This window comes from Myodes glareolus, chromosome 22, assembly GCF_982192425.1.
Source record: "Myodes glareolus chromosome 22, mMyoGla1.1, whole genome shotgun sequence".
Lineage (NCBI taxonomy): Eukaryota > Metazoa > Chordata > Mammalia > Rodentia > Cricetidae > Myodes > Myodes glareolus.
In genome coordinates, this window is record NC_142047.1 from 8,733,002 (window position 1) to 8,747,864 (window position 14,863).

The following is a 14,863-nucleotide window of genomic DNA, read 5'->3' on the forward strand; positions in this document are numbered from 1 at the left end:
AAAGTTCATTTTAAATTCTGAATTTCCAAAAGCAACAACAGAAAGTCAGCGTGAACCTAAGAAAATCTTGGTATGAGAAAATCAACATGCTTTAACAAACAGTTAATAGGAGAAACCCCTTTTCAAAAAAGTAAAAATATTATACATGATTTTCTTGTCCATTAAGGGAAGACTCCTTCTGGTCAAGAAAATGGAATCTTTGTAGGTGGAGATGGCATCCCAGCATTCCAGGCAGACAGGGTCAGTCACCTGGCTAAGGACCTCAGGGAGGCAGGATCACCTTAAGCCATGGCAGAGGTGGGAGGAAAAACCAGCCCTTAATGAGATAATATACCTTCCTTCCCAGAGTCGCCACCCCCAGCACACCTTCGAGCTGAGCTCCATGGTGTTTACCTGAGTCTTGACTCCTAACTCAGGAAAGTGTAGCTATTCCCTGGTCTTCGCTTCTGTCTTTTCTATGGGGTGCTGACCAGAACCAAGCCTGCTTCAGGTGCTTTGAACGACTCTACTATTTCTCTTTAAAAAAGTCTCCCCTCTGTCATGTGGCTACCTGCCACCCAACAACTGGCCTCTGTGCCCGTGTGCCAGCTTACAGAAGGAAAACGACTTTGTTCTTTCTTCTCTCCTCCAGGCTGAGGTTTGCAGCTTCCCTGCCCTGGAGGTTTTCTTTCAGATGCTTACAGAATTTTCATCACACTCCAAAACAGGTAAATGGATTCCCTATAATGTTTTTTATTAGCAAGCAACACCTACTATTTTCGGGGGAGGGGTGAGTGATGCCCACATGGCCTTATTGTGGGTCTCTGCTTTCCCTTCTCAGTTTCTAAATATCCTGGGTATGGCACACATCAATTGAGGAGTATGTTACTCCTTGAGAAGAGAACTTATTTCTTGAAAAAGTCAAAATTGTTCTCATTGTGCCTCATAAAGCAAGCTCCCAAGTGACTTCAGGGTCAAGCATAGTGTCACAGACCCATGTCCTCAGGAGCCTGCGCAGTAAAGTCATGAGTTAGAGGTCAGACTGAGCTACATCGTGACACCTGGTCTCAAAAATGATGATGGTGATAGCAATAATAATCACTTCAGGATAAACAACACACTGCAATAAGACTAAGTCCTAAATCCCATGTATGTGTTATGTACTCTAGGAAACAATTTACACAAATCAAGCATGCACATGTGCATTGCTGATATATGTTACTATATGAGGATGGACATGTATACAGCTCTCTAAAATGTTTTATTCACTTGGAATGGCTGGTTAGCGCATTTGTTTCTCCTTGAGGTCATTACCTCATTGCCAAATTCAGACTCAGCCGTCACTAAACTGCTTCATTGAAGGTGGCATAGCAGAGCCGCCTCCCTCCTCGTCACTCCCCACAGCACTGTCGTGAATTCATATCATCCCCATCTCGTGGATGAAGGAAGCAGATGTCATAGGGCAGTGGTGGTGCACGCCTTTAATCCCAGCATTTGGCAGGCAGAGGTAGGGGGATCTCTGTGAGTTTGAGGCCAGCCTGGTCTACAGAGCGAGTTCCTGGACAAGCTCCAAAGCTAAAGAGAAACCCTGCCTCAAAACACCGAAAAAGAGAGAGAAAGAGAGAGAGAGAGAGAGAGAGAGAGAGAGAGAGAGAGAGAGAGAGAGAGAAGATGTCAAAGGTGTTGACTGGAATGGCTGGCATTGCTGTGATTTGGTGCACAAACATTTTCGGCAGAGATGTGGAAGGAAGGATTAGGAAAATCACAGAATTGGGTCAGTGAATGAGGTCAGTTGTCCCGAAGACCAACAGCCTAAATTCAGTTCCTGGAACCCACATGGTAAAAACAGAGAACCAGTTCCTACTTGGAACTTGTTTTACATTGTGCAGAGAGGTTTTAGAAAAATGAACCCTTTGGACTAGGTAGCTCAGTTGGTAGCGGGTTTGTCTAGCATGCATGAGACCTGGGGCTCACTCCTCAACCCCATATAAACTAGGTGTGGTGGCACATGCCTGTAATCCCAGCACTTGGGAGGTGAAAGCGAGGGAATCAGAAGTTCAAGATCATCCTCGATTACATAACCTGAGGCAAGCCTGACCTCCGTGAAATCTTGTCTCAAAAAGAGGAGGGGGGCAATTTGACTATTTTTAAATATTTATACAAAAATACAGATTCAGAGAGGCCCACCTGCCTGTGCCACCTAGATGCCATGGTTGGTTAGACCTCTCGAGGGGCGCCACTTTGGTGGCCAAATATGTGGTGGAGAAACGGAAGAGAAAGAGAAGCGAAGCAGTTCAAGGGCTGTGGAGAGAGAGGTCGATGAGGAACAGCCGATGTGAGAGGCCTGCACTGCCGCCTGGCGGAGCCACGTCTGGGCCTGTGCAGCCTCCGAGCGCCGCATCTGGGTCTGAGACCCTACTGCAGCTGACATTTGTTGATGTCCGGCCCGTGTTGCCATCAAAGGCCATTCAGATACTCGCTGTCTGGACTGCTGCCTAAAACCACAGTGATGTTCCAGGGCCAGTGTTGATTTGATGTCCGTGCCAAGCTGGATCCACACCCCTACTAGCCCTGGGAGAGCTAGCTCTGCCCCCTCAATGGCCACCACGGCAGGAGAGCTGGCCCCACTGGTGTGGGCAAGGAAGAGCTGGTCCTGCCCCTGCTGGCCACCACATTCCGGGACGCTGGCTCTGCCCCCTGGTGGCTGCAGCGAGGCAGTGCCGTTGGCAGTGCCGGTGCTCCAGAACTGACACAGACACAGACACAGGTGGGTGTGGTCTCCAGAGAGAGCTGGCCTGGCTCCCTGCCTGCGGATTGGGGTGGAGTCTCAGCAGCCTGTCGCTATGTAGCTGTAGAAATAGCAGCTTACAGACATTATAGAGATGCCAAAGCACCTTCATCATTAGTCTGGTATTTTGTTAGTTTACCATAGATTTCTTTCTTAACGGCTTTACTGAGATACAATTCATATACCACGCAATGTGTCTCACTTGGTTTTCTATTGCTATGCTAAGACGCCATGGCTGAGGCTGGCTACAAAGGAGTTCACTGGGCTTTATCATGAAAGGAAGTGCGGCAGAGGGCAGGCCCACTTGGTACTGGGGCAACAGCTAAGAGCTTACATGTTGATCAACAGCCGTGAGGCTGAGAGAAAGAGAGCCAGCTGGGAACAACACAGACTTTGAAACCTCAAAGCCCACACCTCCTCCAACAAGACCACACCGCCTAATCCTTCCCAAACAGTTCAACCAACGGTAGACCAAGTACTCAAATATACGAAACGGCGGGGGGGGGGGGAGGGGACAATTTTCATTCAAACCACCAATTTGTCCATTAAAATGTACAATTTGGGGCTGGAGAGATGGCTCCGTGGTTAAGCTCACTGGCTGCTCTTCCAGAGGACCCAGGTTCAATTCCCAGCACCCACATGGCAGCCAACAACTGTCTGTAACTCCAAGATCTGATACACTCACACAGACATATATGGAGGCAAAACACCAATGCAACGAAAATAAAAATAAATAATTATTATAATAACGTGCTGCTTTCTGAGCAGGACCCTATGAGTCTACAGTCAAAAGATTGACATTAGTGTTTTGGTGGAAGCTTCACCCCAGCCCCTGGCATCCATATACCCAAAGAGTCTGGAATGTTCAGGTAGAGGCTTCACCCCAGCCCCTGGCATCCATATTCCCAAAGAGCCTGGAATGTTCTGGTGAAAGCTAATGTTAAGAAATATCCCCAACATTTGAATGCAAAATGTCCCTCTTAGGCTCACATCTTCCAGTTCTTGGTCCCTGGTAAGTGGTATTGTTTAGGAAGGTTGTAGAATCTCCAGGAGGCAGAGCCTCATTGGAGGAAGCAGGTCACTGGGGACCAGCCCCTCTTCCTGCTCACCCTCTTCTTCCTGAAGGTGGAATCGATGTGACCATCAGCTTCCTGTCCCTGCCTCTGCCTGCACGCCTTCTCTGCCCATTACCCCGTTCCCTACCACTATAATTAATTTTGGATTTTTCGCCCAGAGTCCCCAGTTGCTGACATCAGTACACACTCATTGGTGACCATCTCATGTGTTGGACACTCAAAAAGAAATTGAAGTCTTTATTCTGGAAGGAACTCGACCTTCCTAAGGCACACAGTGTAGAGTGGCTTTTCAGCAAATATTCATAATAAACCCTCGTACTCTTCAAATGCCAGTCAGATATAAGCCTGTATGACCAGGATGACATGACCAGCTTATAAAATGTCCGAAAAAGAAAAAACAGTGAAATATTATATATTATGGACAATCAAAGTATTACTTTAATTGTCTTTTAAAGATTTCTCCAAGTGTTGGAGAGATGGCTTGGCAGTCAATAGTGTGCACTGCCCTCGCTGAGGACCCGAGTTCATTTCCAGAATCCATATCAAGGGTCTTATAACCACCTATGACTCCGGGAGATCCAAATCCCTCTTGTGGCTCCTACAAGAACATTCATGTGCACACGCCCACACATAGACATACATACACACACAAATTAACTCTTTAAAAGAGTTCTCTAGAACAAGACCCTCAAACTTGAAAATCCCCACTGCGTGACTGTTCACACAACACGTTTTAGAAGCTAAAACATCCAAAAGTTTGGCTGTGGATACCGCTCTGTTGTCAATTGAAATAAAACTTGACTGCATTCTATTATGTTACTAGGAAATTGTAACCATTATTTGCTGTGCGGTAAATCAGTATAAACAATGTGTGCATAAACTACACATAGGCTAAGTTACTAGAGATGCCCATGCTGCAGTTTTATCCACATGTACGCCAGGTTTTCCAAGAGGGGTTCAGCCATCACACAGGTACTTATTGGAGACCTATTAATCACCAATGACTTGACTATGTGGCTATGGGCACTAACATGAAAAGAAACCTGTAATCAACTCCATAGCAAGAAAGAGATCAACACCCAGACAGCTGTAGTCTGGGACGGCGCCAACACACTGGTAAGTGACAGATAAGATACAACCCAGGGAAGCATCTTCAACGACCAGATGCATGAATGCTCAAGGCCACAAACTCACACTGTGGACAGGCGAGTTGCCTACTTCTGAGCAGGAGCAGTAAGAGACACAGCCGATGCTGGAGAAGAAGCCCTGTGATTGGTAGGCTTCGCATAGCTTTTCATTTGTTTTACTAGCTCTGTGACCTGGACCGAGGCATGGTCACAGAGCCACAGGCATGTAATTTGTCAAATGTCGAGCTCACTCGCTCCTGATATTCACAGCAGTTGTTTGGGTTTCACAGAAGATAGAAGGACATGGTAACATCGCGTAGTCGGGAGCGAGACTGCACGATTCGGGCAGCGTGTGCCTTCCCGAGAGTTTGTTCTCCTGATTCAGGCTCAGACCACCAGAGAGTTTAAAGTTCACGCTTAATCTGTCAAGTTCCCTTGGATTTACACTAAGTAATATAATTTGTTTAAAAGGGGAACATAAACTCATGTTTTCCTGCTGCTAACAGCAGGGACACACGCTAAGGTGTGCAGAAAAAATATTGGGGATTAACCCTGAAAAGGAGTTCAGAAAAGACGTAATTCTTCTTCCTCCCCGGGGAGAGACACTGAGGTCACAAGAACAAGTTACTCACACGGCCTATCTAGTTAGTGGCATTGCTGAGACTCCAGTCTAGTCTCCTCCCTCTGAGGCCAGCACTGCATGCCACATCTTGTCACTTACATAGATGCCAAGTTCATCTATGTAAAACTGCTGATATCTAGCCAGGCATGTTGGCACACATCTTCAACCCCAGCGCTCTGGGGGCAGAGGCAGAGGAGCTCAGGTATTCCCTATGGTTTGTTCACTTGTGTACCGGCCTCTTCTGCAAAAGCTGGTCTGCTTCTGTGGTCTGCGCAGGTGACCCATCCTCTCCTCCAGTTCACATCTCTGCAAGTTTAGAACTCCCAGAATGCAAAGCTCTCTGCAACATCTGCAACTCTCAACATCTTTGATTGTACAAAGGTACAATCTCAACACAGAATTCTCATAGAAAAAACTGGTTGTTGTGTGTACATGTTTGTGTATGTACAAATGTGTGTGCATGGGTATTCACACATGTGAAGGGAGAAGGAGAAGGGGGAAAGAAGGGGGAGAAACAGACATAGACAGAATGTGCTTTAGCAATGACCTAAGCATCTCTTGCCAAGCTGACAATGAAGCTGGGCCATGCTGGCCCACGTGTTAAATGAAATCTGTGTTTCTGCACTCTTATATATTGAAAACTGCTAACACAATCTTGAAATATATTTTATTTAATTCTCTAAGATTGTTTTGAGATTTCTTCAGGTGCCTTTATTTTCTGTCCAAGGCGAGTGATGCCTCTATTGAGCCATGCTAAATAATCTAAGAGAACCTGGGATCTCTTTCAGCGTCCACCCATCTTACATTGTGTAACTGTTTTAAGAACTGAGCAGAGGGACAAAACACGTGCATTGTGTGTAGGAGCACATGTTGTGTTTTTATCCCCAAAATGGAGAGTCGAATACATCATTAATACAGTTTGGAGACACCCAAACAGACCCTGTTACTGGGTTAGAGCCGGAAGTCTCGATGCCTGCGACCTCACCCTCTTCCCGAGGCACTCACACCCAAGAGTCTCCCAGGAGCAAAGCCTTACACTGTATCATTCAGCTTAGGTCAGTATAAGCAGAGAAGCAGTTGCGGGACCCCAGCTTTGGGCAGTCTTCAGTTTCAGGAAGTTTTTACTTCTTTCTGAAAACCTCAATGTGGGGCTGGAGAGATGGCTCAGAGGTTAAGAGCACTGACTGTTCTTCCAAAGGATCTGAGTTCAATTTCCAGCAACCACATGGTGGCTCACAACCATCTGTAATGAGATCTGGCGCCCTCTTCTGGTGTGCAGGCATATGTGAAGGCAGAATGTTGTATACATAATAAATAAAATCTTTTTAAAAAAAAAAAAGAAAGAAAGAAAAAGAAAACCTCAATGTGTAGTTACACAAGAATAGCCTACCATCTCTGGAGCAGAATGCTGCCTGAGGTGTTGGAGCCTCTCTCTCCCAGCACCCTGAAGCACTGAGGGGGAGAATAGGGCTGACCTACAGAATACTTGAATACATGTGAATTAAACCAAAGTCCGAGAAATGGCAGCCACCTGGAAGATCACCCTGTCTGGGGGGAGGGGTGGCATGACGTATCCAGCCAGGCGCACTTAGGACTCTGTCACCTCCAGTTCCCAACACTAGGGCAATGACCATGGGAAGTAAATGGAGACAGGACATGCTTTCCCTTCCTTCATTTGCAAACTTCTCTTTCTCAGGTTTCTCCTACCTAAATTTATAGCTGTTTGGGAAAAAAAAAAAAAGACATACTTTTTCATCCGAGACCATGCAACTGTGCATATCAAGGCATAACTTAGAGGACTGGATCCCATGAGGCACTGTGGGATGTTTCCTAAGTGATACGCACTATGCAACAGCTGTCCGCTCCAGGTTATAGTCCCAAATTCACAACAATAAGCTGCAAATGAATTTAAATGCATGTTAAGCTGTGTTATGACCAGAGATACAGAAGTGAAATTCTTAGGACAGTTCAAGCTATTTGAATATCATCGAGTATCAGAAAACGTAAGGATGTGACAAGAAGTATTCACTTTAATTGTTAAGCATCCCAAATATTTTCCCCAAAATATTCAGTCTTAAACATATTTGACAACAGCTGTTAATTTATCATTTGGTATTTAATTTTGCCTATTTGTAAGTCATAATTTATTAAATATAGTTTTCAAGTTTTTCTCTGTTTTTTTATAATGCATTTCTACATTTTAATGTTTGCATTCTTTTTCTACTCTGTGTATACCACATCATTACATTCCCAGCACATGTGAGTGATGTAGGTGGGTCTTCTTTCTATGTGTTGCTTTCATTGGTTAAATAATATAGAAACTACTTGGCCTGATAGGTCAGAGATTAGGTGGGCAGAGTAGACAGAACAGAATTCTGGGAAGAAGGCAATGTGGCAGACGCCATGAAGCTCCGGCCCAAGATGGACACAGGTTAGAATCTTCCCGGTAAGCCACCACCTCGTGGTGCTACACAGATTATTAGAAATGGGTTAATCAAGATGTGAGAGTTAGCCAATAAGAGGCTAGAGCTAATGGGCCAGGCAGTGTTTAAAAGAATACGGTTTTTCATGTAATTATTTCAGGAAAAGTTAGCCGGGATCTGGGCAGGAATGCAGCCCGCACCTTCCTTCTACATGTGAGCACATGTGAGCACACATGAGCAGGTCATAGGACCACTTGTTGAAGTAGGGCCCCTCCTCTGTGGGTTCTGGGTATTGAACTCAGGTCAGCCTTGTCCATAGTGCTGCTGTCCCAATTTTTTTTTATTTTAATTCCAAAGTCTTATACTTTTAAAGGAAACTTTATTTCTGCAATAAGACTTAGTAACTAAGATTTACTAAGTAACTGATTTACTAAGTAACTTAGTAAATCAGGTAGTATTAAGTCTTCCTGGATACAGTAAGTAGAGGTTTGTTGTTTTGGGGTTTTTTTTGTTTTTGTTTTTGTTTTTTGCTAAGTGATATTTCCATGTATTTACAGTATAAAATATGATAATTTGATACCTGTATAAAATATGCTACTGAATATCATACTTGGATAAATACTTGATACTTTTTTTCTCACATTTCTCCACCTGACAAGAGACAGTTGTGAACACATGAGTCTCACTGTGCACAGGGCTGTAGTTCAGTGGTAGAGGACTTGCCTAGAAGACTCAAGGCCCTGACCACTTTCCCATCACTGCAAGAGGAAAGAATTAGCATTTTGTGCCCTGTTGAGTCACGTGGAAGTGAAGAACTGATCTAAGAATGACTTCATAAATATGGTTTGTTGCCATACAGAGAGAAGTTTTCTTAGATTCACAATGTTTAAAGAGGAAGAATAACACCACAAAGTCTAACAGGATACATATACACCTGATAAATGGGGTAAATTTACAATGAGATAAATTAGGCCCAGAATGAGTTCCAAATGTATAAAGGTGTAGCCACTCAGCTGAGAGAAGCAGCCTCTCTAGAAAGGCCGCTCCAGCAGGTCCGAGGTATTTTGTTGTTGCTGTTGTTGTTGTTGTTGATTGGTTTTTGGAGACAGGGTTTCCCTGTGTAGCTTTGGAGTCTGTCCTAGAACTCACTCTGCAGACCAGGCTGGCCTCGAACTCACAGTGATCCACCTGCCTCTGCCTCCCATGTGCTAGGATTAAAGGTGTGCACTGCCACCACTGGCTGGCTGGCTAGTCTGCAGTTTATTTTCATGAGTGTTTCTCTGGAGACTCTGGCTTGGCTACTGCAGTGAGGTTTCTTGGTGACATATGAGGTCTCCTGATTCTATAGTCAGTGTCCAACTGCAGACATGGACCCCAAGGCTTACAGGGTGTTTCCCTGGTGACCTGAGCTCTGTTTCAGAGAAGGGGCTGACACAGTGTGTCCTGTCACAACCCGCATTCACAACCTAAGCTCCTTAAACGTACTCTGAAGTTTGTATGTATTTTGGACTGTGTCATTGAGGTCAGCAATTGGAACATGAGATCAGGTAAGGATTAACGTAACTTTCCCTGGGCTGGAAAGGACTTCAGGTTCTCCGGCGGGTATAGGTCTGACCTATACACTGTGAAAGGAGGAGGATACCTCAATTCCCCCACCAAAATATATGCTAATCAGCTCTCTGGAATTACCCAAACACACACGGCAGCCATCCACACTTCAGGAAGCTAGAACTATATCTCCTTCGTTACCGTAACAGTTGTGTGAGTCAGCTTTTCTTTACTGTAACACAGCACCTGACAAAATCAATATAAATAGAAGAAAAGTTTACTATGGGTCACAGCATTCGAGGCTGCAGTCACTGCCAGTCCACCTGTTGATCTGGGAGCCTCAGCCAGGCCAAGAGGATCACAGTGGGAGTCTACAGAGAAAGACACGGCTCAGCGAGGTCCCACCTCATAAAGGTGGCACTGTGGATAAACCAGTTCCAGCATCAAATACTGTCCTTGACAAAAGTCCATATTTAATTCAGATGTTATAATGTCTTTAACATCTTTCAAAGGGTGCATATTTAAGGCCAGTCTGTGGGATATGACCAATATAACAGGGGAGGGGTCACTCACCTCAGGGGAGGGGGGCTTTGTATGCTCTGTTACCACTTGGATTTTTTTATTTCATGACTAGTTTTTGTTTTTCTTCACGGTGTCTCATTGCATGTACTGGCGACATTTATCTTTACATTGAAGTTCTGTCAAACTGTTTCTTAGGTATCTGTTTCGTTATTTCCGAGGCCATCATTATTTAGCAATGCTAATGACAACAGCCTCCAAATACCTAAAGATGAGCCTCACCTCTTGGCTTCATCTAGCCTCTTCCTCCCAACACAGCTGGCGCAAGCGTCCACTGGCGGTCTCGCCACACAGGCTCTATTTGTCCATGCTGCCTGTTTCTCATTGCTCTGGGAGGAAACTGAAGGGCAATCCAACAGTGATCACGGGCTTGCAGCAAGCAACAGCTTGCCTTAGATATCAGGCCAGAGACTGATAAAGCTCAGCCTGAGGGAGGGACACTATGACATTTACTGATCTTGCTCAAGGACTAGGCTAACTAACATTATAGCATAATAAATAGCATTGCTTTGGTTGGCTACTGGGCAGAGAGAAGCCGGTGAATGCCTTGAATTAAGACGTCATGACAAAAGTAGAGGCTGTTCTTAAAGCTAGCAGAAATTTTAAAATACAAATAATCCAGCTATTAGTAAAAGGTAAATTAAACCAGGAGTGGGTAGCCTGGCATAAATCAAGTCTGTGCTCCTTTAAAACCATGCTGAAAGTTGAGAAGCTCACAATAGCATGTAACTCCAGCAACATGTGCTTTGATGCCCTCCACTGGCACCCACTGGCCTCCACTGGCACCTTCATCCATGTGCACATACTCAAACACATACACATGCACATGCACACATGCGTGCACACATGCACAAATTAAAAATTAAAAATAAGTAAATAAATAAAATCCTGATGAAAATAACTGGCATGTATTGAATATCTAATTTGTGCCTAACGACTTGTAGAACTGTTTCTCTAAGTCTTTGGTTCTCAACCTTCCTGATGCTGCAGTCCTTTGGTACAGATCCTCACATCATGGCGACCCCAACCATGAATTTTCTTTCATTGCTACTTCATAGATGTAATTTTGCCACTGTTATATGAGTCTTAATGTAAATATCTGATATGCAGGCCATCCGCTATGCAACCCCTGTGATGGTTACTACCCACGTGTGGAAAATCACTTAACCATGTTCTCTAGAAAACCAAAGACCCTTTCTTCTCTATAGGAAATAATAAGTAAGTGTGTGCCCTGAGTGTTATTTTTTTCGTCACTTCTGCCGATGTCTTCTGTCCATTACAGAAGGAAACAAACTAACAAATCAGCTTTTCATCTAACCTGGGCATGGATTTTTTTGAAAAAAGAGTGCTACATTGTAGATGAAGACTCCATGTTCTTCGAAGTGACCTTCACATGACAGGGATACCTTGGAAGCTCACCCTTCATCAGTAAGCAGTTTGGGATTGGTTGTCAGCAAAAGGACATGGAAATATGAAATGTGAGCTTAAAATAGTCACAAGAAAGTAGATTGAAGAAGTGCCAGTATCTGGTTTGATGGAAATACCCACAAAAGTTAGAGGAAAATTGTGTTGTGTGAGCTATAACCTGATGCGCTTTGATTGCTTTCTGCTTCTTTTCCATTTTCTAACAGATTGTATTCTTTTTCTTTTCTATTACTCAAAAAAACTCATGGAAAATTAAGACATTTCCTACCCTCCCGACAGTCCCCAGCCCAGCCCAGACCAGGGGCTGCCAATAGAAAACTGGTTCGAGAAGAAAGAACCAAACATTGAAGTCGGCTTCCTGTCCCTGCGCCACCTGGAGCAGTGTGCAGCTTCCCTACCTCATAGCATGTTGACAGCTGAGCCACAACACGAATTTAGAATGATCCTCAAATGATAGCCACTATTATTATCCCATGGTTTTATCAGACAGAGGTGAAACCATCTGTTCATCCGTGTATGTCCCCATACACGGAAAACTCCTTGAGAGTAGTGGTGTCTGCGCTTTATCCCTGCAACACACTGACGATACCCCCTGAAGTACTGAGCAAGAAGCCACATTCCTGCTTCATCTCTGCAATGGTGCCACCTTCTTCTCCTTCCAGGACTCCGCTGTAGAGGTCGCTCACGCTCCTTGCAGTGTCTACTTCCAACACATGGCCGAGGGTGTGCTTCTAAATACTGGGCAGTCATTCTCAGCTACCAAATTATATGTATGTAGCTCTGTGTGTGTGCATGCATGCTTGTGTATGGGTCATGCATGAGTGTACAAGAATTGCACTTGCATATGGAGGCCAGGGTTCAGCACCAGGTATCTTCTTTCAATCTGCACTTTATCTTTTGAGGGAATCTCTCACGCTCAACCCAGGGCTCATCAGTTCAGCTAGACTGGCTAGGCAGCAGGTGCCAGGGATCCACTCATCCCAGCCCCCCACCCCCAGCACTGGGGGAACACTGCACACAGTGTCTGGCTTTTCCACGCATGCTGTGGACCTGGACACAGCCGTTCATGCTTCTCTGCAAGCACCTTACCCACTGAATCACATCCCTGAGTTCAGCTTTTCTTTCACAGGGTTACGGGACAAGACTAGCTCTCCAACCCAAGAAGTGATTTCCGTGCTTTATAGCTGGGGGTTATCGTCGCTAAGTTTCAGATAATTTGACAAGGAAGCAGAGAATTATACCAACTGCTATTAATCTCAATTTTGCACCAGACCTGGTATCATCTACAAAGATCATCTTATTGTATTTAATTTCACACACTCAAACAGCTACAGATTCGAAATTTTTTTAATTGGATATACAATTTTATTTTTTATTGAAAAAAATTAGCTGGATGCGGTAGGACACAGCTTTAATCCCAGCACTCAGGAGACAGAGGCAGGGGGATCTCTGTGAGTCTGAGGCCAGCCTGGTCTATAGAGCGAGTTCCAGGACAGCCAGGGCTATGGAGAGAGATGCTATCTCAAATAAATAAATAAATATAGGGGCTGGAGAGATGGCTCAACAGTTAAGAGCACTGGCTACTCTTCCAGAAGACCTGGGTTCAATTTCCTGCACCCACATGGCAGTTTACAACTGTCTGTAACTACTGTTCCAGGGGATCTGACAAAAATCATACAAACAGAACAACAACGCACATAAAATAAAAAATTAAATAAATGAAATAAATGGGGTTTCCCGCAAACGTTTGCAAATCTTCCCGCTCAGGACCTCGGTTTATGACATCTCTCTTCATCTCTCTTCTTGCACCACCCACACGCTGCTATGAAGGCTCAGAGAAACACGCCTGACAGTGCACAGGACAAGGAGACTGTTTACTCTCATGATTCTTCGCTACTGTGACTGACTGCACTGGCCGGTTTACACAGTGCTGACTTGATTTGGTTGCTGTTGATGACAGAACTCCAGTACCCATTCCTCCATCTTCATTGGCGTGGGTCTAACTGTCTGGAAAACTGCAACATTTGTTTTGTACTATTTTTCTATTTTTTACTCTTTGGGGGTCCATCACCCAGCTCTCCAATAAATACACAGAGATTCATTTTTACTTATGAATGCCCAGTCTTAGCTTGGCTCATTTCTAACCCCTTTTTTTTTTAGCTTAAATTATTCCATCTACATTTTGCCTCTAGACTCTTACCTTTCTCTGTTCTATGTCCCTTCTTTCCTTCTTCATGACTGGCTGTGTGGCTGGGTGACAGACCCTGGGGTCTTCCTCTCCTTCTCTTTCTTCTTGCTCCTCCCCTTTTGTCTTTTTTCTCTCTTCATGCCGGCCCCGCCTATGTCTCTCCCCTGCCTTGCTATTAGACCAATCAGGTGTTTCAGACAGGCAAAGTAGCACAGCTTCACAGAGTTAAACAAATGCAGCATAAACAATCCACACCCTTTGCATCATTGAGCAGATATCCCACAGCATAAATGAATGTAACACATCTCAAACTAATAGTCCACAACAGAAAACTACTAAAATTCTCTCACAGTCAAAAGTCACTGAGCAGGCTGAGCATTGGGGGGGTGGGGGCGGTTTGCTCAGCTGGCAAGGCATGTGGGAAGTTCTGGCCTGGACTCACTGCACTGAACAAAACCGAGTGTGGTGATCCATGCCATAATCCTAGAACCTGGGAGAGGGACACAAGAGGATCAGAAGTTCAAACTTAAAATCAGCTACACAGAGAAATGGAAGATGCCAGCCTGGACCGAACTATGTGAGGCACTGTCTCAAAAAGATAGATAGATAGATAGATAGATAGATAGATAGATAGATAGATAGATAGATAGATAGATAGATGATAGATTGATAGATGAGTTACTCAAAGACAACAGAAATTGGAATTTTCATAATATGTTCTTTATTGAGGACTTCTTATGCACCAAGCATAATTACACTCATTGATGAATAGCAACCCAAGCCTCTCAGAGCCCATATTCTAGTGTGTTCTATTTAAACAGTGAGATTTCTAGGGGCTGGAACTGTTTCTCACTAATCTTCAAATTCCCAGCATTTGACCAATGAGAGGTCATGGGTCAATATGTGCTGAAATAAACCCTTTCGCGTCTGTTCTTTCATTTCTCCTTTGTACTTTCGGACAGTACATTGTCTTTGTGCAGTGGAACTCGGGGCCTGGCGCAGACTTAGCAGCTGCTACCACTGAGCCACACCCCACCTTCCGTCCTGCTTCCCTCAATTCAGTTCGCTGTTGCTTACTCTTTGAGCTGGGAACGATGCTCACAAAGAC

General features: G+C 44.6%; 1 protein-coding gene across 1 annotated transcript in view; it reads left to right on the top strand.

The window, feature by feature from the left end:
* The window catches only part of Frem3 (FRAS1 related extracellular matrix 3), a 49,456-nt gene that overhangs the window by 10,803 nt on the left and 23,790 nt on the right, over window positions 1-14,863 (top strand). The window contains 3 exon segments of the mRNA XM_087900623.1: window positions 2,593-2,746; window positions 5,733-5,794; window positions 11,425-11,570. Of these exon segments, the coding sequence (XP_087756749.1) occupies window positions 2,593-2,746; window positions 5,733-5,794; window positions 11,425-11,570 (362 nt within the window).